Source organism: Physcomitrium patens, chromosome 6 (assembly GCF_059467195.1).
Source record: "Physcomitrium patens ecotype Gransden chromosome 6, ASM5946719v1, whole genome shotgun sequence".
NCBI classification, from domain to species: domain Eukaryota; kingdom Viridiplantae; phylum Streptophyta; class Bryopsida; order Funariales; family Funariaceae; genus Physcomitrium; species Physcomitrium patens.
The window spans coordinates 9,297,024-9,316,625 of NC_143415.1; the positions used below are offsets into that span (position 1 = coordinate 9,297,024).

The 19,602-nt window shown below is 34.4% G+C and overlaps 2 protein-coding genes across 3 annotated transcripts; one reads left to right on the top strand and one right to left on the bottom strand.

Moving 5' to 3' along the window:
* Window positions 1–3,775: 3,775 nt before the first annotated feature.
* Window positions 3,776–8,429, bottom strand: LOC112283903 (uncharacterized). Of its 2 annotated transcripts, none has more exons than XM_024523248.3 (5): window positions 8,249–8,429; window positions 7,165–7,579; window positions 6,539–6,599; window positions 6,117–6,249; window positions 3,776–5,955 (listed from the first exon to the last, which is right to left on the bottom strand). In XM_024523248.3, the coding sequence occupies exons 1-5, from the start codon at window positions 8,391–8,393 to the stop codon at window positions 4,121–4,123; spliced, it is 2,589 nt and encodes an 862-aa protein (XP_024379016.1). In that variant the 5' UTR covers window positions 8,394–8,429; the 3' UTR covers window positions 3,776–4,120. The 2 variants fall into 2 exon arrangements, with proteins under 2 accessions (XP_024379016.1, XP_024379017.1); XM_024523249.3 differs by having other exon boundaries at window positions 7,165–7,651; window positions 8,249–8,387.
* A 3,082-nt stretch (window positions 8,430–11,511) lies between these two features.
* LOC112284060 (uncharacterized) lies at window positions 11,512–15,854 on the top strand. Its single transcript, XM_024523567.3, has 7 exons — window positions 11,512–12,891; window positions 13,329–13,367; window positions 13,551–13,621; window positions 13,810–13,874; window positions 14,036–14,125; window positions 14,301–14,396; window positions 14,601–15,854. The coding sequence occupies exons 1-7, from the start codon at window positions 12,401–12,403 to the stop codon at window positions 15,036–15,038; spliced, it is 1,290 nt and encodes a 429-aa protein (XP_024379335.1). The 5' UTR covers window positions 11,512–12,400; the 3' UTR covers window positions 15,039–15,854.
* Window positions 15,855–19,602: the final 3,748 nt, after the last annotated feature.

Below are 19,602 nucleotides of genomic sequence, written 5' to 3' on the forward strand. Positions count from 1 at the left end.
TTTTATATTTTTCTTTTGATTTTTTTAATAAAAATAAAGGCTATTTAATATTTTATTAATAAATAAGACAATCTAATCTTTACTTACAAAGGTCTTTAGAATTTCGAGTAGAATTTTTGCCTATTATTGAGAACTTTATTCAAGCATGAAATCCCACGAGTGATAGTCAATTCAAAAAAGAGAATTTTTTGTTTTTGCTTCTTTCTTAAAAAGTCATTGATTGATATATTTTCTTTACAAATCTTTGATTTGATGTAGTCTAATTTTATAAATTTTGATTGTTATTATTTAATTAATAATGGTTTCAATAAGATACACTTTAGTTATTCTATAAGAGATAGTTGAGTATAAAATAAAAATTACTTGGCTTAATAAGCTCAAAGTCTTTGATTGAAATTTTCCTTACTTTACAAATTATTTTCTGTATTTTAGAACCTAGTTCATATTTGAGAGTTGATTTTATTATCCAATAGAAATTTAGACTCTATTTAATAATTACTTAAAAGATTTTGTATAAAGAGTTTTGTATAAGATGAGATTTTTTTATCAAAAATTTTTTGGGTCATAAATGATTCTATTATCTATCTTGTTATTCAAATATATATTATTATTTTTTGATTAATTAAATTTTATTCAAATTTTTACACGCATGAGTTGTTATTTTATCATAAAACATGAATACATATATTGGTGTCTTTACTAGGTCTTAAAACATTTCTGGCAATCATTTTTAGCCCTTAAAACATTTGTTTTATAGTATTCATAGCCTAAATTGTACCATTTCAAACTATTATAAATTAAATAATGAAAGCTAAGATAAAAATATTTTTTAATTAGAAAGCAATCGACTTGATTAAGTTTGGTGGAATACCACTATCTTAATTTTTTTGTACATATGTATAATAATAAATAAATAAATAAATAAATAAAATTATAGTAAAAGAATCTATTTCAAAATCAAAAAAGGTTTTAAGAATCAAACTTATTTCTTGTAAATCTGTCTGAGATTATAATTATTTATTTATTCATTGAAGTTAGGTTTAATTGGTGCATCACAGTGCTATTGTCTTTACTTAGTTTATGTGTGAGTCCCACCAATGAATCTTAATTGGTAGATTGATTAAAAACATAATTTCAAGTCATTTACTTATATAAATATTAAGATTAAAAATTATTTTTATTATTTAAGTATTTATTAAAATTTAGAAGTATTTATGAGTTTAAAAGTCTTATTAGAAAAAATATATATAGAATTGGGTCTTAGTAAGTCTTTGATGCAATTATCTTAGTTGGTTTAGTAATTTTGTGTATTATTAAATATTAATATTTAATTATTAAGACTAATATCTATATTAGTTTTTTTATCTACATATATCACTTATTAATCTATAAATGTTAGTTGGTAGTTAAAAGAAGCATGAGAAAGAACCTCATATCTATTGAATTATTTATATAAAAAATATGATTTTTAATTGATTAAAATTAATTTTATGACTATAAAAATAAAAATAAAGTATATAAATATAGTTTTTAATTTATTTTAGAATTATTAAAATATTTAAAATTTATAAAATTTATTTAAAAATTATTAGAGAAATTTTTAATATTTTGATAAAACTAAGTATTATCACCTTGGGAGCTATTATAAAGAAATGGACCAAGATTTGAAGGCTTTTCAAGGCTCTTAGGCTAATTGGGTGTTTCTAAACACTCTGGTTAAGTTAGAATTTCAAAAAAAATAGTTCTACTAGCAGAAAATAAGAAGACTAGTAGCTAATCTAGTCTTTGTAGGAAGAAAGGTTCACAAGTCCCATGTGAGTTCTAGCACTTTAGATGTAGGTAAAAAGATAAGACTAAGGCTTCAAAGACTCTCTAAGATACTTTTTTACATTTTATGTGAGCCTTGGAAAGATTCAAATGTTTAATCTATAAGAAAAATACTCTTGAAGTAAAATATTTTTATTTAATTTTTTAATTATTTACTTCCTATTTTTAAATCTTCATAACTTATTTATAATAAATTGGATTAAGATATATATATATATATATATATATATATATATATATATATATATATATATATATATATATATATATATATATATATATATATATATATATGTATATATATATATATATGATTGGAAAGATAATAAAATTAAACATCTTAAAATATATTTTTTCATTATTTTTTTATTAGATAAAAATCTAATAAACAGGTTGTCATTAAGTTTTGAAGGGTCTTATTCCTTAAATACATTCATTTTACTTATTCTATATTTATTCTTCTTTTTTTCTTATTATTTGCTTGTCTCACTTTACATCACTAATTACAAGCAACTCTTAATTGATGTCATCTTATAATTTGGATTGAAAGGTGAATTTTATCCTTACAATATGTAGATCTAAATAATTATTAAAAAATATATATAATAGTAATAATTTTGTTCACATTGAATTCTTTGTCATTAAAAAATAGAAATAAAAATTATCTATATATTTATTATTAATTACTTATTTTATGATTTATAGAAATCCAAGTCTTTTGATTTTAGTATGTTGAAAGTATATCTTAAGATTGGATTCAAGAAACTGTTTTATCTAGTTATTTTGTAAGTTGGCCATGTGGCACATATATTAAAAACTTGCCTTACAAATTAGATACATGATTTATAAGTTGGATACAAGTTCAATGATCTATAAAACATAGCAATATAGCTTTTTAGTTAGATATTATATAAAAAATCAAAAGTGAGTCCTTCTTTATTTTTATCAATAGTTCTCTTATTTTTATCATTGTTTCAAGAGTCTCTAGTCTTCTTATTTTTGGCATTAGTTATTCTAATTTTAGTATTATAATTATGTTTAAGTAAATATTTATTCTTTTCTAGTGATACAAGAGTTTATTGACTCTTTGGTTGTTTTATGTTGTTTTCATGTCTTTAATAATATATTTTTTAACTTTTGTTCTACAAAGAAATTCAAAAAATATTTAAATTAATTTGATAGAAAGTCTTCAATTCAACCTAAAGTCAAAAAAACCAGTATTGATATAAATGGCTTTAAGAAACAATTTTAGTTTTTAAAGATTGTTCTAATAAAGTTGTAATTACTTGAATTCAATACCATAAAATTGTACAATTGTATGATATCTACATAAAATACCTTGTTGATTAGTTATAAGAACTTGACTACATTGATCATATTATATACTTTCCAAAATATATTACAACCATCCAAAGAAGTTTATAGCAAAGTGATAATAACTATGTAGTCTTTGGCAAGTAACTGATCTACTTTTGATTTTACTCAAGATAATTAGAATCAAAGTCTTTAACATTTAATAAGCTACAAATGAACATAAATAATTTTGAAATGTGGTTACTAAAATCTAATCAAAATCACTTTTCAATTAAATTATAGAAGTATTGAAGTAAGAATCAAAACAATTTATGTACTATTTATGCATGATTTATTTACAAATTATGTACAAATTATTGCTAATTTAAATAAAAGTACCAATAAATAAATAAATAAATAAACAAAATCGTCTAATTATCTTTAATTTAGCCTTTGAATACCAATAGAAACATGGTCCAAATTATTCAGAAGATCATTATATTTTCACTTGAAATCGATGCTCACTTTTTTTCAATTCCAATGATCATGAACAATTTCTATCATATGATGCAACCATGCATATTGAAATCTGCATCTCTACTCAGAAGTGCTACCTGTTTCTTGGCAGATGAGAGAATTGGACGACTGCAGGGACTGCATTAACTTTCACCTCACCTTCGATAATTTTATACACAAGTCGGTGCATCGTAAAGGTGCCACCAATAGTTCTCAGATAGGAATTTAGCTGGTCAAAAAATTATGCACAGATATGGCAAAAACCAGAATCGAGTCATTCAATGCAGAAAATGACGTGCACTGAGCTGAAATGATTCTGCCAGCAACATGTGCTCTTCATAACCCACAAACAACAATCTATCTTCATGGGGAATATGAAGTACGTGCTACAATCCATAGCCAAAAAAACAAAATCTTGTGCACTCCTGGAGGACCATGAAAACAACGTGAACTCAACGTGAACTCAGCGTCAGTTAATGAGGTATCATATGTCCATCACGTTCGACGGTTGCCGCTGCAAACTTGGGGACCAAGATACCACGTATCCATGTGGTCGGTACAGTTTGCTCACTGGCCAAGTGTCTTCTACAACAAATCCTCGACTCACTTCCAACCATGCACCCATTGGGGGCACACCCTCTCCTGATGCACTCGCAAGGCCGGGTGAGCTTACACTCTCGAGGCAAGGATCCCAATTATCAGTCCAACAGACCTCGGCAACTAGAAACCGACGCTTCCTGGGCATGTGCAACCTAGCAGCCTCGTCAGCAACTTGAGCAGCAGTGGTAACGAAATCAGATAAAGAGAGCACATGGGCACATCGGGCTGCGTCTGACCGAGGGATGACGACTGGCGAAAGCCACTCCAGCTTTGGGATTATATACCATTTGCTGTGCTTGTGGAGTGGTAAGTCCGCAAATTCCATAATGTCACGCGTCCACCAACCAATCCAATGGTTCGTGCTCAAGCTGGCTTTTTCAGGGGGCTCATTTTGTTCCATGTCACTAATTAGCGGTGCAGAAGGAACCGTTTTACGCAGTCCCTGAGTTTCTAAGTAACGCCATAGCTTGTATTCATAAAATAGATAACCTTTTAACAAAGCGCTAGGAACAATAGTCAAGTTTTTAATTCCTTCGCTATTTTCAGCCTCAGAATCCTTCATTGTTTCACTTTGTGGAGTGCGTTCCGCAGCGGTTGATACCCCGCCTTCCACCACGCTTAGGTCCAACATTTGAATGGATACTGGAGGGATACCAGTCAGGCCCTCGATACTTCTTTCCTTGGAAATCTTATCACTGTCAACAGTTTGCAGCCTTTCGTCCCGAAGCTCGTCCAAACAGTTACTAGAATCATCAGGCCCCTTGTCTATATAAAGATCACGGAGCATTAAAGCGGCACAAGGATTAGCCGAGAGTGCCAACTGGTTAACTAGTCGGGCTTTGCGATCAAGTAAAGTTTCCCCAACATGAGGTCCTAGAAAAGACCCAAGAAAATTGTCTACCTCTCTTGGACTGTCTTGAACAGTCCATCTGGCCTCATCCAAATCTTCCACAAATAATTGTTTGTTATCCTCAGAGGCATTGTCCTGGCACCGGTCTTCTTCAGATCTGCTGAGAGTTCCTTCGCTAAATCCCATGTCTAAGTTGCGTCGACTAGATGAATCAAGCTTTGGATTAGTATCCTCTGTGTCAGAGTTCCTCCAAGCAGCATAAATTGGAGTCTGAACTCCAAATACTTCCCAGGGACCCGCATACAATAAATACTTCACAGAGACCTCCCAATGATGAAACTCCTTTCCTTTTGAAGCATCACCAGTAGGTTCCAATTGACTATGTACAGAAGGAAGTTCAAATAAGAAATCAAACTCTCCAATGGTGGTAGTCTTCCCCTTGCGCAGCCGTATCCGTTCTAATTTTTTCAGCAATTTACGTCTCCGCTTACCCACTTTTTCTTGAATGGTATTCCCCACCATCCTCGAGTTCTTATTAGTAAGTTCCATAGATTCCAAAAGTTCAATAGATTCATCAAGTGAGGTAGGCGCACTTTTAGCTGACACCTGCTGCTGCTTATCCTGTAACGGTACCACGCAAGGACTAATAGATGATTGCAGATCATCTGAGACAGGCCCCACTAGCATGGAAGCCACACTCAAGCTGCTGCTACTTAGATTCAATTTTGATTCCAACGCTTTCAGGGTTTTGCTACTTCGAATGGGCTCTGTAACCATTTGAAGTACTTGCTGCGATGTGTGCAACTGCTGCACCTCCACATGTGGGGAATGTCGAAGTACATACTCGATGCAGAGTGCAAAATGATCTCCTGCAATATAACCTCTAAATCGTCAACGAAGACCAACCTTAGACCGTTACAAACACTAATGATAGGATTATTTGCTTCTAATTCAAACTGATTGATAATTAGAAATGACTTAGAGGTGCATTAAATGTCGCAAAGTGAAGAGGATAGTGCAGAGTGCAAACCAAGCCTTTGGCTCGACCTGTGGGATGTAAACCATGCCTCGAGAGCAGGAATTGGTAGTTGCTGTAGCCAAACTTTTGTACAGGGCCACTGTTTATTACTCCCTCCTAACATTGACGTGCTTACAGTTGGCAGCTTCAATGGCGACAACGTCGACATCAGTTGGCAATCTGATACATCATCCTTAGCAGAGCTATCGCACTCATACACCAAACAGCGACCTAACGTGGAGGATTCAAAAGTGATCATAAGCTGGAAAAGACTATTATCTACCTGAAGTTCAATGAATGTCGCAAAACAACGCTGAGGGTTTGAAGTTTGCAGAATGCTAGCCGTTCGTATGATCAAACTATGAAACAGATAATGTAATGAAGACACAGGCCGTGATGGTTTAGATGTAGTTAAGAATAAAAAGGGAGATTACCTCTTTGGAAGTCGACAAGAGGGACGGACCCACAATGATATATCCGATATCTCGTAAAAGCCTGGTACATAATAACAATAAATAATAATAACAACAGCAACAATAATAATAAGCATAAACATAACCACAGGCTTAAATATAACTTATACCATTTTAAAGTACAACTTTATAATAGAAAAATCAAATAATATAAATATTCGTAGTACATTGATACCAGCATGCAACAGTAGTACTCAACACCGAGAACGATATCCTTTGAATCAAATGCTATATTATTTATAAAAGATCATCTCTATCCTTTCTTCATATGACAAGTATTACAGTGATATTGTGAAGCCAATACTTACTTTGGGCAAGAATGCACTGATAAATGTTTTTGGTTTATCAAATAAGCTTGATGTATTCTGAACTCTTTCTTAACTTCTTAACAAATATCATACTTGAATATATTCGTACATACATGCACGCACGAAGAGGTGTAATTTAACAGTTTTGCTCTGTCACCTACACATCGTCCTTTCGAGATTAAAAGTAAATAGACATACATATTTGACGTAACGAAACTTGATTTGGCAAAGCGACGAACATCATATTATGATTCTTCAAGGGTTACAGGAGAAACATACTTGTGAGGTAGACGTTTTAAAAATTCCCACCGCTCCATCAGCTCCTTGTAAGAAATTTCCTCATGCCAGCCCTGAACCTGTGCATCTAACAACTGATCTGTTTCCATAATTGCTACGTTGCGTTTTCCACCAAAATTGTCCATCCTAGATGCGACTTGAGAAGACTTGGATATTTCTCCAGGCTCTATACAAGAATTTTCAACTGCACACATGTCGCCTTCATCCTCATTTGCCGAAGATTGAACTACTCGCCTTCTACTGCCATTTACTTTACGAGGAAAACTCCAACTTTGCATGCTGCCGATGCCTAAGGCAGTTTCCCATGAAAACGAAAGTCTACACAAACTACAAAGTCCTCCGCTGTCGATCGACACATGTCTCCCTTTCGAGTTCACCTCAATTTTTTTATGAGCCACTGCAAACATACGAGATTTAAGCATGATGATTATTGTTATTGATGCCGAATCTAAATGTTATGAAACAGACCCTGCAATACACACAGCACAACAGTTCCCAAACCCAAAATAGAGTCAGACACAGGGAACTTTAATATTGCCATGAACATTGAACCTGATCATCTGCGACCTGATCCCCCATACACAACCCATAGTAATTTACAAGCTATTGCCCAAGACCTAATTTGATTCGAACCTAGGATCAGTCAATTGTGTCCTTCGGACATTCACTTTGAAACTCTTCAAAGAAAAGCTATTTAATTCAGCATCCACAATACTATGGGCTAAGCCGAAAGACGACAACCGAAAACTCTAACTTGTTAGTTTAAAGCAATTAAAAACGATAGAGAAGATGCGAGCACGCTGCTGCAATTCTTCAATTTCCGAATCGGTGTTCCCATGAAACTAGAGCCCCATAAATCCTAAAGCTATTCCTCAGGCACTCTTCGAAAGTGCATCACTTTCCAGACAATAAGATTCTCCTCGTAAAACAATTTGCAAAATCCAAAATCCTTCGGTGCTTACTCACAAAGCTCACTTGCATACATTGACTCACAGACTCTACAGCGACGCCGAGGCTAAGGCAAATGCGCATTCACACCCTGTTCAGAACTGGTTTCGAAACTTACACGACAAACTGCATCTCACTCCAAACCCGAGATCCCATGTGCTGCAGAAGAAGCACGGGCACCGTGGTGGACTGCGAAGGAGAAGACCCCATGCTGCAATAAGGGAAACGATGCTCAACAAGGAGAAGATGAATTGGCATGTCATCCCACGGAGGAGGAGGAAGCGAAGCGATGAGAAAGTAGTGGGGGGTGTGCCAGCTTCAATGGTGCCCCTTCTATACCCGCCAGCCTAATACCGGGTATCAATACATGTCACCCTTAGAATTGTGTGTATAAGATTATATTTAGGGGAATGTTAAATAGACCCATACTTTTATTAAATGTATCCATTCTTGATGAAGAATATGGTAATCATTATGAATGTGGTTGGTATTTTATTGGTTGCAAATCCAATTGTGGAGAAATGAATGTAGAGGTCATCTTTTTTGTTCATGGTGGTTAGGATAGGTGGATTGATTTAGTAAAAACTCAGGTCTATGTAACATTATCCCATATTTATTTATCTGTATATTTATTTTTTTTATATTTTTATATATATCTACATATCACCTTTGTTTAATACCTTTCAAACCAATCAAAATTTTTTAGTTCAAAACCTCTCACTTATTTGATTAAACAAAGAAGTATCAAGTAATTCACAAATTGTGGTGGTAATAGCAAAACTGAGGTAAAGTTAGCAATGCAATATATATATATATATATATATATATATATATATATTGTGTGTATATGAGAGTTTTGAGACTTTGATTCTTAAAAAAATTATGACTGATTTTTTACTATTTATTCTATTTAATTATTTTTTTAATTTGAAAATTTGATAGAAACAAGAGCTTCTTACAATTTAAAGTTTTACAGTGATATTATACAAGTGAGGCAGAAAAATATTGTTGAAACTAATTATAAATTTGAGATTAATGCTTGTGTATTATAATCTTTTGTAGAAAAAATGTGCAAAACTTTCAAATTTGTGATGAGGTAGAAAAATATTGTTGAAACTAATTATAAATTTGGTATTAATGCTTGTGTATGGTAATATTTTGTAGAAAAAATATATAAAACTTTCAAATTCGTGATGTGCTTTTTTATATATATATATATATATATATATATATGTATTTTTATTCACAACTAATGGAAGGAACTTATATAGGGAGTTGTTAAAGCCACACCCCACATTACCATCTCATGATTGATTTTGTCCATTTCTATCTTTGTCCTTTGTTCTATGTTCCCCATCCCCCATTTCCAATCCCCATGCCATGTTCCCTATCCCATCCCTCATTCCCTATCTCTCAAAATTAATCATTACATGGTTTGGAGATGTGGCTTCAACAACTCCCTTTATACATACGGCAATGATAAAGTGACCCAAGCTTTTACAAAATCAACCCACATGTTTAAATCATCATTGTATCCTTGTAATCCCATTCCCAATCATAGTCATTTTCCTATTCCCAACTGTCACCCCATTCCCAGTTCCCTTATTTCCAACTCTTGCTCCATGTTCCCAATGTTTCTAACTCTTTGCTCCCATCCTTAGCAATGGTTGGGAATGGAGAATGGTTGGGAACAAGGATTGAAATTGCAAAATTGCAATGATGGTGAAAATAGAGTGGGTCACTTTAATAAAAATTTGGATTGCTTCATCATTCCCCATGTATATATATATATATATATATATATATATTCCAATTTTAGTACATCATGAAAGACTTTAAACTATTACAAATTGTTGTGGACTTAGAGCTGTATTTATTTTATGTGATGTTTCTCTAAGAGTTTAAACTAAATAGGATATAACAGTAAACATAATGTTGACATTGTGTTAGAGAATCAACTGATACTATTTGCACATTTGTTTGGAAATAAATTTAAGTATCTGAATAGATTTCCATAAAATCAAGAATTGGGCATTTTAAAATAATACAAAGAAAATTGCAAACAATTCAGTTTTGTGACATTAAAAAATCAGGTGCATATTTGGAAACCACGACTAATTCAAAAAATATAAATCTAAAGACAACTTCAAAAATTTCATAAATATATTCATTATGAATTTTAAGACTGAAAAAGGTTGTGAATGCATAAAAACTGACATAAAGATTCTGTCAATTTGTGAAATTTCAACAACTACATCATGAAACAATTGTCACATGCATGTGCATGTGATTGTCTCTCCCTACATAAATAAATAATTTAACATGTATGGTATTATTAATGACACTGCATATAGTTTCTAATTATAAATTAAAAATCATGGAAATGCATCTATTTTACAATGAATAACCTTCCCTGCTACCCATTTTCTAGACAACGTGGGAACAGAAACTTCAAATAATAGCAACGCTTCTGTACATCATTTCATTTACTGTTCACTTTGATTCCTATTGGTAAACAATTTTTTAAAAAAGGAGCAAACCACACAGGTTGTTGTTCGTGAGAAATGTTAATTTGTTTTAGAAAATTATGATTGTGGACTGTGATATGCGTTCAAAATATTACATAATTTCTTTCAACAATGATTTTACAAAACAAGAATTAATAATTATTTGGCTTTCAACCTCTTGAATTGCATTAGATCCCAAAATTGTCTATAGAAAATTAGGTTACAATGTATCAAAAAAGAGATTGTCCAAATATCGTAAGTTCCCACCCTATCCTTATGCAGAAACACGTTCATCCATCTTGTGCACCATGATGCCACTACATTCATCCATTCATCCATCCACCATCCATCCACCATCCATCCAATACAATAATCGGTCCTCACACATACTATCATCTATCTAAAATCACATTCGTCTACGACTATTCATCCACACAAAGCGCCCATCCGCAATCCTGCATCCATCCACACGACTTCCTCTTCAACGAACACACCAATTCATCCACTTATTCATTTGCTTGCAAAGTAAAACGTCGTCCACTGATTTCAGGAACTCCCACTCAGAGTCCCACCAATCCCTAAGCGAGTTCGAACGCACGGTCACGGGCGTCCATTAATTGTGCCAATTCTGAACCATCAGTGTTGGGCCACAAAGAACGGCCAACCATCCATCCCCGCGCAGGTCTTCATCCACTGCGAGCACGGTGAAGGGAGAAGATGAACCATCATCCGCCGGGTGTCGGCCCCTGAGTGGGTGGGGCTTGCGGGGACGGGTGCCCCCGAGTAGTGAAGAGATGTAGAGGCAGGCGGAGCTGCGCAGGGGATGTCCCGTCGCCAAGACAGTTCCGCACCGAATTCGGGGGATCCGCGCTGGGGCTTCGGATGCGAAGAAGAATGAATCCCCCTTGCAACAGCCTGTTGCACCTCCTCTTCCTAATCGTCGTCGTCGTCTTTTGAAGCCTCCCTCCCTCGCTCTCTCGCCGTGCATACTACTCACCATGAGAAACTGTGCAGTTGATGCGGAAGGGTTGTTGTTGTAGTTGTGACGGGGTTCGCAATTGCATTTACGAACTGGGTTTTTGTTTCAAGAGGCTTTAGCGAAAGCATTTCATTTTTGTGGGGGTGTCGTTTGGTGTCGTTTGGAGCATTATCTGTGTTGATGTTAATGAGCGGAAGAGGATTAGGAAGAGGAAGCGGAGGAGGAGGAGGAGGGAGAGGAGGAAGGAGAGGAGGAAGGGATTTGGGTTCCATTTCAAACTTCTCGTGATGAATGCATGAGACGTGAGGTGGTACCGAGACGAGAGTGGTGCATTGTGTGTGTGTGTGAGAGAGAGAGAGCGAGAGAGAGAGAGAGAGAGAGAGAGAGAGAGAGAGAGTAGTGGTGCATTTGATCGTGTGGGAAGTGGTTGATGGGTGTGGGGCAAAGGAGATTGTTGTAGTTCTCTTGAATTTTGGTTGAATTTGCGAGTTTTTTTTGAGTGGGGGTGTGGGATTTTAGGGGTTCTTTCTTTGGTGGCTTCTCTGTGGATCTTTTGGGTTGGGCGATCTTTTTTGAATTGGCGGGCGTTTTGAGAATGTGGTGGTTCGCTTGCAAAGGAGAATTCGAGATTGGGTTGGAGTTATGGTTTTGGATTGAGCTAGTAAGGAGTTGAAGGCGGGGTAGCCGGTGGAGGAGACGGCTTTTTGAGGTGTTGCAGTTGGGGTTTCGAGTGATTGTGACATTTTTGGTACTTTACATAGGGTTGTAGCGGGTTGTGGGATCCATGTCCTTCATGGCGGCTCCGAGGACTTTGTATGCGCACAATCCAGCTGTAGACAGTGCGATTAGAATGGAGAAACAGCCACCGGCGTCGGTGCTGCACTATTTTAGCCCATTTATTTTGGGCTCGTTCCCTCTGCGGGCGTTACGCCGTCTGGCGATGGCCTTTAATTCACTCTCCGCTATGGCGCCCACTTCTTTTCATCTCAATTCCATTCGGTTAGCTACACTGAAAAAAGACGAGGGTGATGAATCTCAGAGTGCTGAGGATGGAGAAAGCTCAGCGCCTCAACCCAGGCTGCCCCTAATCTGGTTTCCAAGGTTTGGTCGCAGTGTGAAGGAGATCAACGAAGTGCAGACGCGAAGAGATATTGCAATGGCGCGGATCACTGACGGTGAAGAGACAGAGAGAAAGGTTGTGCCTTTCACGAATTCTCGAGGCCAAACTATCTTTACGCAGTCATGGACTCCTGCTAACCCTGAAGTTGATTTGAAGTACGTCCTTTTCTCTTGCCATTCCTCCCAGGTTGAAATGTCAATCTTTCAGCTCGAAATTCTTAAACCCCTAAAAATTGATGATTTGGTTGAGGTATCTCACTGGATGACTGACTGCTAAGACTTTCGAATAGTTACCGATGATGCGCACACGGAGACTGCTGTAGATGGTAATTTTGATATGTTAATTGGCCTAAGCTTTCAACGGTGTTGAGACATTAGAACTTTCTAGAAGTTAAGCGGAAGACAGTTTAAGAACAAGAAACGGAAGTCCGATCAGGGTATGCAGGCGCTAATGTCATCCAGTCGTGTTTGAAACGTGTTATTCTATTTTAATCTATTTTACTATATATATATTTTCCTGGTCATCTTTCACGTTATCTTGATCATAAATGCTAGAAATCCTGATGTCGAATTATTCTGATTTCGTTCTGCAGAGCACTGGTGATCCTGCTACATGGTCTCAACGAGCACAGGTTCTGGACTTTGGTTAAAATTCTACTGTTCGCAAACTTGATGCTATTAAATTAAAATTAAAAATTTGCAATTTTTTGGGGGGTGCTATTTGATAAAACTATTTTTTGATTTTTTTTGTAACATGTAGACTTGCTCTCAATATAATAGTGCAGTGTATTCACTTGTTTACTTACATTGGACAGTGGGCGTTATGCGGAATTTGCAATGCATCTCAATAGTCAAGGTTACGGAGTGTTTGGGATGGATTGGATCGGTAATAAGTTTTTTCGCCTCTTGAATTTCCAGATTTCACAATGTATGATGCCCAACTCTTCTCTGGGATGTTGTATGTACTTTGTCATCAATTTTTAGCTAGCTTTGTTGCCTCGATGCTCTGATCGGTTTACAATGGTAGTTATTTCAGGACATTTGTTAAATGCTTCAGAGTTTATTTCGATACAGGACATGGAGGAAGTGACGGATTGCATGGATATGTGGAGTCGCTTGATCATGTTGTCGCCGACACAGTACGTCACTTTCATTTATGCGCATAAAGGCGCTGAAACTCATGCATGAATATTCTTAAAAATTTCAGTTGTGCTTGCATCTTTTCAGTTCTGATTCGTGGTTTCTGAAGCAGAGAAGATATTTTTGAATAACAGTTAATTGCCATTTTGCATTTTCACAGCAAGAGTATCTTCAAAGGGTAAGAGCTGAATATCCAGGCCTTCCCTGCTTCATATATGGACACTCCACCGGTGGTGCAGTTGCTTTAAAGGTGACCTTCGCTCTTGTTGATTGAAATAAGATGTTTTTCTCCTCTTGCAACGTGTATGACAATGATTGTAGTATAGAGCTGCTTTCAGTGAACTTGCACACACCAGTAAAAATTATATTAACATATCTGGTTTCGGGTTTTGACATCTTTCTTTTCATGGTTGATCATTTTGTAGGCCGCATTGCATCATGAAGTACTCGAGTCATTGGAGGGAGGAATTATACTAACATCGCCAGCTGTGCGAGTCAAGCCTGCGCATCCGGTGATCGGGGTATTGAAGCTACCATAACTTTCTCATTTATAAATTCCCATAAAATTGACAATTTTAGGATATTCCTCGCCATCTTTACTTGTCACTTGTACAGTTCTGAATCTCCATCCTTAACTTAGTCTGTTCGTAGTCTGCCACTAGCAATCTATTGTTTCTTCATGATATGAGTTGAATTTTCTCAACTATGAATTTTTTTTTCTTCAGGCTGTGGCCCCTCTTTTCTCTGTCCTGTTGCCAAGGTACCAGTTTCGAGGTGCAAATAGAAAGCTTGCCGTTTGTCGCGATCCGGCTGCTCTCGTCGCGAAGTATACCGACCCATTAGTTTATACAGGATCTATTCGTGTCAGGACAGGGACTGAAATTTTGCGATTGAGTTACTTCTTGCTCAAGAATCTAAAGAGTGTGAATATCCCCTTTTTGGTCCTCCACGGGTCTGATGACCAGGTAACCGAGCCCATGGGTTCCCAAGAGCTTTATGATCAAGCATCATCTTTGCACAAAAATATCAAGCTCTACACAGGTCTTTTGCACGATATTTTGTTTGAGCCAGAGAAGTTTGAAATTATTCGAGACATTGTGGAGTGGATGGACGACAGGCTAGCATTAATTAATACCAGGGAGGATTTGACAGGAGACGTTTGAAGGTACATTTGACAATAAAAGATGCAGCAGACATAGCATTCGCCACTAGAAGTGTATGCAGAAGGCATTATAGAAGCTTTGGTTCTGGGAGGTATGCCAGTCCTGCTCACCAGATGAGGCTTTACTCGGCACATGCCGCTGGCATAGCACTGTTAGAAGACCAAGTAGGTAAACCGGCAGGCATGGTCTCTCAACATCACTTTAGACTGGGCTGCATATGCGGCGACTGCGTCCTTCATAATCGAAGTAGGACGTGTTGGGCACAGATAGCTTAAGGCATCAAACCAATTCTTGAGAAGTACATATACTATTTGAGGCAGAGTCTATTGGAATATCGAAAGGGGTGTTATATCAGACGTGGGTTCCTGCACAAATACAGAAGATTGGGAAGCAGTAGTCATAAAGAGGAATATAAACTAACTTTTTAGAGCGGGAGGAGGATTCCCGATCTCAAAACTGCACTCATTTTGTCAGCATGATCATCCCTCAATTACAATTGTGATATATGCACATTCATTTAGGAGTGTGAGCTGATGCTTATCACTGCTGCAATCCTACGATTTTAAAGAGGGTTGCCATCTGCTCCATGCCAAAATTGGATAATGACGTTACTGATGTAGCATCGTTCTCTATTTAAGCGGGAGTGGGTTCTATTTTGTCCGAGGTCTGCTTAGTTACTCGTGTATGGAAGAATCCCCCTGAAGTTGCAACCTAACTGTGAGTGCAATTGTGCTCTCAGTTGCACTTAGCTGTGTAGCGATTTATTGCTTTGATTGACGATAATTAGTATGATGATACGAGAATTTCATTTGCCAATGGATTATGATAAAAACTTTATATATATATATATATATATATACATACATGTGTGTGTGTGTGTGTGTGTACATGGCCGAATTTTGATAGCAGGAAGTGTCTGGAATGGGAAAAGCTTTGGATCTGTATTGAGACCATTGCTTATGCTGACATATGAGCATCATTCGTTCTGCCACATGTACTCAGCCTGCGATACTCAATGTTGGTCTATGTTATTTAGAGTTTTGTAAAGTGATATATTGTGTCGATAGTTCGCAGGGCTTGGCTCGTAGCACTTAGCCTGTGAACACCACCAGCAACTTGCTTTCGAATCTGTATTTCTTTTCCAATCCAAATTTTGGATGCGGGGGTCTTTCCATTCTCCATTTGATGAATTTACAGTCTAGAGTAAAGTCGAGCGGGAGGTATTGATGATGGCATGGAATTGCCAACTGGTAGTAGACAATGTCCTTGTTACTGTGCGCATGAGCCTCTCTTTCATTAATCTCACTGAAATCTCTCATTCCTATCTGGTTAAAACGTCGTCGACACTGTTGTACCCAAAACCTCATAAACTATCGTCTAACAAATGTGGTGTTTGAAAGAGGGACTGGTTTGGAATAATTCCGAACTATTTTGTTGACCCCCGAGTTGATTTTTATTTAAATTAATGTAAGCGTGTAATTTGTGTAATATGTAAACCATATACATTACAATTTTTACAACTTTTTAGCAAGGCAAACTCCTTTTTGTGTGTATATATATATATGAACAAATTGATACAAATAGTAGTGTAAATCTTAAATCTTAAACAAGGTTTCATCAAGCATGCCTTGTCAACCTTTTTGTTGCTATTTTTCAATCTTTTGTGCAATTTGCTATCCTTTAGTTTTTTGAAGTCATTTTAGACATAGATCTATTAAATTTAAATAGATAATATTGAAACATCATAAAAATGGATGTGTTTTGAGATAATGAAAAGAATTGAAGAGATAGATTTGGAAGAAAGTCATTTTTAATAGGATCCAATTTTATATCTTAAAAGATAGTTAATAAACTCTATTAATATAGGACATTGATAAACTTGTCATACATTAAGTAACATAGGACACAACTTTCTCTACTTGTGTTATATTGAGTTTAATATAGAACACAAATAAATGTGGAGAATGTGAATGTGAATAGAGCTATACACAAGAGGGGCATCTTTAGATTTAACACTCAATAACTATCTTTTGCCATCTCATAATTGTTGTCTTATAACTAAGAGTTTAAAAAAAATTCTTTGATTTTCTTAATATATGATAAATTTTTTGATGTTTTCATGACAAATGCCATACATTAAATAAATTGTCTTATATTATATGGTATGGTAATGAAGGTTCTTAACTAATACAAGCATAATTGATTTTTTGTATTTTTATTCTTGCAACTAACATTGTATTTCATAATATGAATATTTGATTTATTGTTTAAAAAAATTGATATTTATGAAAATATGTTGCAATTATTAACGTGTGATATGGAATTCAAAAATAAAAATAAATTACAAAAATAAAAATAAAAATAAAAATCTTAAATGAAGAAATTAAATCAAAGTTTTTTAAAAGAATATTTAAAATTTTATATTAGGATAAATATAAAAGAATATTAAATCAACCCCACTAGTCATTAATTTGACCTATTTATTATTAAAATCACAAAAAGTAAATTATTATTTGATTATAGCAATATCCATATGAATACAAAATTAAAAAATAGATTGTCAATGTGCAATGTGTCACTATAAACATTATTAAAAGTTTGATTGGATTAATCATGGCTAATATGTGTGTGAAAATAGTACATCCATATAAACATGATTAAAGAAATATTTTAAATTTGATGGCTATAATAAACAATAACAATTGAATGCTATATATTTGTAATATTCATGTTACTCACTTCATCAATGCTTTAAATTTACAAAATTTTCTTTGACCTTGTTATAATTTCACAATCTTGGTTTTTTAATTTTTTATTATTCTATCTTTAATGTAGACAAGGAGGTAGTAGCTACTTTGTTCCATTATCAATTGTTTATTCTATTCTCAATTAAAAAACATACTCAATATAGACCTTCCAATAGGTGAGTCATTTGATACATACAAAGACATAAAGAGATGCTTAGATTGATTTATACATGTCTAAAGGTATGCAGTTTTTTGAGGTTGCTCCGACAAAGAATACATCATCTTCATATATAACAAAGGTTATATTTTCAATAGGTCAAACAATTTTACTTTGTCAGCAAAGTTTAACTTCATAGTTGACAAGCTATCCATTTGAATTGTATACTTGTTATTTGTATATAGACAAATGTTGGTACTTATCAATTCAAAATAGAAGTCATAATGATAATCTATTGATGTTGCTAGGAAGACATTTAATTTCTCATTGCCTCTAAGCTACACAAAAGGTATAAACTCTTCAAATGCTTACTGTAGAGATAGCTCCAAGGAATGTTGTCATTGTATTGTACCAAGAAGATTCTACAAGTTAATGGTTGTGTGTACATTTATAATAAGAATCAATATTTTTGTTATATTCATCTTTATAGTTGTTTGCCTATTTATATTTTAATGAAAAATCTTTATAAAGATGCATATTATTATGTATACAAATGCGATGAGATAAACAAAGTTATTTGTCTATTTTTTATTCATATTTAATATATAAAACTTACAAAAAGTTATTTATATATTATAATTATGGATTGTATATGTAAAATAAATAAATAAATAAATAAATTAATAATATCTATGTTGTATATCTTGAATGTCACAAGTTTCAACACATCTTTCATAATAGCGATTGCATTTTGCCAAGAAAAAACACAACTATTCTTGTATTTGGCATTAACACAACTTATTCTATATGGAGCATTGCAATCTATCTACATTGGTGCTAACATGGACTTGATACTCATAAATGCCATTGAAGATATTTTTTTCATATCCAAGATTTTTCTTCATGTTTGGGACATTAAAAAAATGTATTAGCAAATTTTAAGAAATATTTTCTATAAAAAAAAATGGTAGTTGATCTGATTTTCTTGCAAAATGGACTAAGGTGATGAATTACTCTTTGAAAGAGGTTTTTAACATGGAGTATATGAACTTATGTGCCATGTTTTGTTTTGTTTTTTTTTTTTTTTTTCTTTTCTTACAGATGAAGCTGTTGGATATCTTCAAAAAAATTATATTTCTTACAAGGAATAATTTATCAAATTTTGGACAAATAGTATACTTTCAGGTTGCAAAAAGGTAGTACTTTGCTTTAAAGTCATACTTCAAAGTCCCCACATAAGATCTTTGAGATGTTTAGATTTTCTTATCTTTTTTTTTTTCTTTTTTTTCTTTTTTTTAATAATATAATCAAAACAATTAAAGCACAAGAAAGCTTTGAGTATTTGTATATACTTCACCATCATAACATCAATTTTTTCAAGGATGTTATTACAAAGGTGTCAATGCATGATCTTAATCTTAAGTTTGAGTAGTTTTAATTTGCTATAATATCCTTGAATATCAATTGCAATCTAGGTTCAAGCACATTTACAACAACACTTTGACTTCATAGTCAATATTGAATTATGATGATGTTGTATCATAGAGAAGTCTTGATGGTCAATGATTTTGATAAATAATACCACTTGGTGAGTTTGTCACTTTTTATAGCTAAGTCCACTTCAAGAAAAATTGTTGTTGCCATGGAACTAAACCTTGTT

What these genes read in the sequence shown, in the direction of transcription:
- LOC112283903 (XM_024523248.3), bottom strand. Translation starts at nt 8,393, where the DNA reads ATGACATGCCAATTCATCTTCTCCTTGTTGAGCATCGTTTCCCTTATT. An exon ending in TTAAAACGTCTACCTCACAA is followed by an intron (nt 6,600 to 7,164) that starts GTATGTTTCTCC and finishes ATTATGTACCAG; the next exon opens with GCTTTTACGAGATATCGGAT. An exon ending in TCTTGTCGACTTCCAAAGAG is followed by an intron (nt 6,250 to 6,538) that starts GTAATCTCCCTT and finishes TCGCCATTGAAG; the next exon opens with CTGCCAACTGTAAGCACGTC.
- LOC112284060 (XM_024523567.3), top strand. Translation starts at nt 12,401, where the DNA reads ATGTCCTTCATGGCGGCTCCGAGGACTTTGTATGCGCACAATCCAGCT. An exon ending in AACCCTGAAGTTGATTTGAA is followed by an intron (nt 12,892 to 13,328) that starts GTACGTCCTTTT and finishes TTCGTTCTGCAG; the next exon opens with AGCACTGGTGATCCTGCTAC. An exon ending in CATGGTCTCAACGAGCACAG is followed by an intron (nt 13,368 to 13,550) that starts GTTCTGGACTTT and finishes TACATTGGACAG; the next exon opens with TGGGCGTTATGCGGAATTTG.